This window comes from Zingiber officinale, chromosome 7A, assembly GCF_018446385.1.
Source record: "Zingiber officinale cultivar Zhangliang chromosome 7A, Zo_v1.1, whole genome shotgun sequence".
Lineage (NCBI taxonomy): Eukaryota > Viridiplantae > Streptophyta > Magnoliopsida > Zingiberales > Zingiberaceae > Zingiber > Zingiber officinale.
Window position 1 is genome coordinate 2,826,433 of NC_055998.1, and position 2,019 is coordinate 2,828,451.

The window sequence follows — 2,019 nt, forward strand, 5'->3', positions numbered from 1 at the left end:
CCCAGTTTGCTAAATTTCTTTTGCAGCTTCATCAGTTTGTGTTGCTAAAATAAAATTCCTCTTCCTGCTCGATAATATAATCTGCGGATTAAATTGCGAAATCCCAAAGTATATAATATAGATATATATATATATAAAGATGGATAGATCTTGATAGATCTTGTTTTTAATTCGAGAAGTGGTCAACACACTGATATGACATTTCCTACTCATCTAGGAATCGTGGGGCTTATAAAAGACTGGCTACAGCTTTAAATGACTTTTATTTCCCCACCAGTTCCGTGAGTCTCCATCATGGGGCTACGGTCCCATGGCCATGCTCAGGTTGATGAGATCCATCAGTGCAAACCTGGGGAAGCTTGTTCGACAAGAGACTTTTGAGATAACAAGACTTCACATCAAAGTAAAAAAATTGGCAAGGGGATAGATTTCTCTGCCCTGTGACAATAGAAAAAGGGTCCATAAATGCCTGTGCAGGAGGAGTTAAAGTGCGTTTCAGGCATTCAAAAGCTGAAGATGTCTCTTCTCTCAGTTAATTGTCACATCTTCCTTCCTAAAAGATGTGAAAATTTATGGAACAAGACACAAGCTTCTTGCCGATTAACTTTAGAAAATTAGTCATGGTAATCGATCAAATATCGGCTTATTCTTCTTTTAGCAGCATTTTCTTTTCATACTTTTCTGCATTAAAATCCAATGCACCAGGCTATGTGATCTACAAATGGGAATGCAGAATTGAACGTTACGAAGAACAGTTAGTTAAAAGGCGAGGAGATGGTCATTGTTTCTCGTGCTGGTAATTTCCATCATGGATTGGAAATTAAGGCCAAATCATACAATTGAAGCTAAAGAAGAAGAGCAGTAATTGAACATTAGACCTACTAGGAATTGTGCTTCTCAGATAGAGAAGTGTGGTGTGGCGAGGGATAACTCAGAGGAGACCGTCCTCGGCGACGCCACTGGGAATAACGGAAGCAACCGTGGCGGCTCCGCATCGGGCGCGGCCCGGGGCGACGGGTGCAGGTAGAACCCCTTTCCAGCGATGGCCCTGTCCTCCGCCCACTTAGCAGCGTCCGAGCTCGGGTGTGGCGGCGGCGGCCGGTTGAAGGGATCCGGGATCAGAGGCGTCACCGGGCTAAGAACCAAGGAGGGGAAGTCCAGCATGCTGGGCGACAGGATCTCCGGCTTCTTCCGGGGAGAGAATCCAGCGGCGCCGCCGGGGGAATTGAGATTGGAGCACAGAAACGTCGGCATGAGAGGGCTCAGCACCTTCAGGTTCTTGAGGCTGTTCCTCCGCTCGTAGAGCTTGAAAGACGGCTTCTTGGGGCCGGTGGCCTTGGCCGCCGGGGCCGGGTGTGCCCCCTTCCCGGCCGCCGCCGCCGCAGTCTCAGCCGAGCCCGTGAGCATCTGGACCACCTTCTTGAACGAGGAGCTGTCTGCCTGGACGAAGGTCGTCGGGTACGGCGCCGCCTCGCATACTTTGGGAGTCAGCGGCGTCGGAAGGGCCGCCGGTGACATCGCAGCAACCGCCGCCGCCGCCGCCGCTCCATTGGCACAGCTGTAGCCGCTGCCACTGCTTCCGAGCTCTTCCCTTTCCATGGGATCCAGCGGAAGAGTAAAAAAAATCCTTCTTTTATGAAGAAGAACGCAGCCGCGCCACTGTGAGGTGGAAGCTGGCAAAGGCCGCAGCAGTGAGTAAAGGAACAAGAAAAAGCAAAGATCGTAGTGCAGGAGTTTATAAACAAAACAAAACAAAAAAGAAAAAAAAAAGAAACTACTTTATTTTTTATTCTATGAGACGATGATGAAGAAGCCAAGTGTCGAGGTCCTGTTTTCTTCTTCCTATTCAGAAACTACTTTGGATCCCATTCCCCCACAATCTAACGAGCTCTTCTTCTGCGCCACCAATATGGTGGTTAAATTAATTATTCAATGTTGCAGTGGGAGAAGGCAAACTCAATCGATTGGGCTAAGAGAAAATCATCCTCAGACCTCAATGCGATCTGCTTCCCTCTGCGA

At 48.4% G+C, this 2,019-nt stretch overlaps 1 protein-coding gene across 1 annotated transcript; it reads right to left on the minus strand.

The window, feature by feature from the left end:
• Nucleotides 1-755: 755 nt before the first annotated feature.
• Nucleotides 756-2,019, minus strand: LOC121999850 (VQ motif-containing protein 4-like). Its single transcript, XM_042554484.1, has 2 exons — nucleotides 1,779-2,019; nucleotides 756-1,673 (listed from the first exon to the last, which is right to left on the minus strand). The coding sequence occupies exon 2, from the start codon at nucleotides 1,597-1,599 to the stop codon at nucleotides 898-900; it is 702 nt and encodes a 233-aa protein (XP_042410418.1). The 5' UTR covers nucleotides 1,600-1,673; nucleotides 1,779-2,019; the 3' UTR covers nucleotides 756-897.

Excerpts from the sequence above, each read along its gene's own strand:
- LOC121999850 (XM_042554484.1), bottom strand. The coding sequence starts at position 1,599 with ATGGAAAGGGAAGAGCTCGGAAGCAGTGGCAGCGGCTACAGCTGTGCC.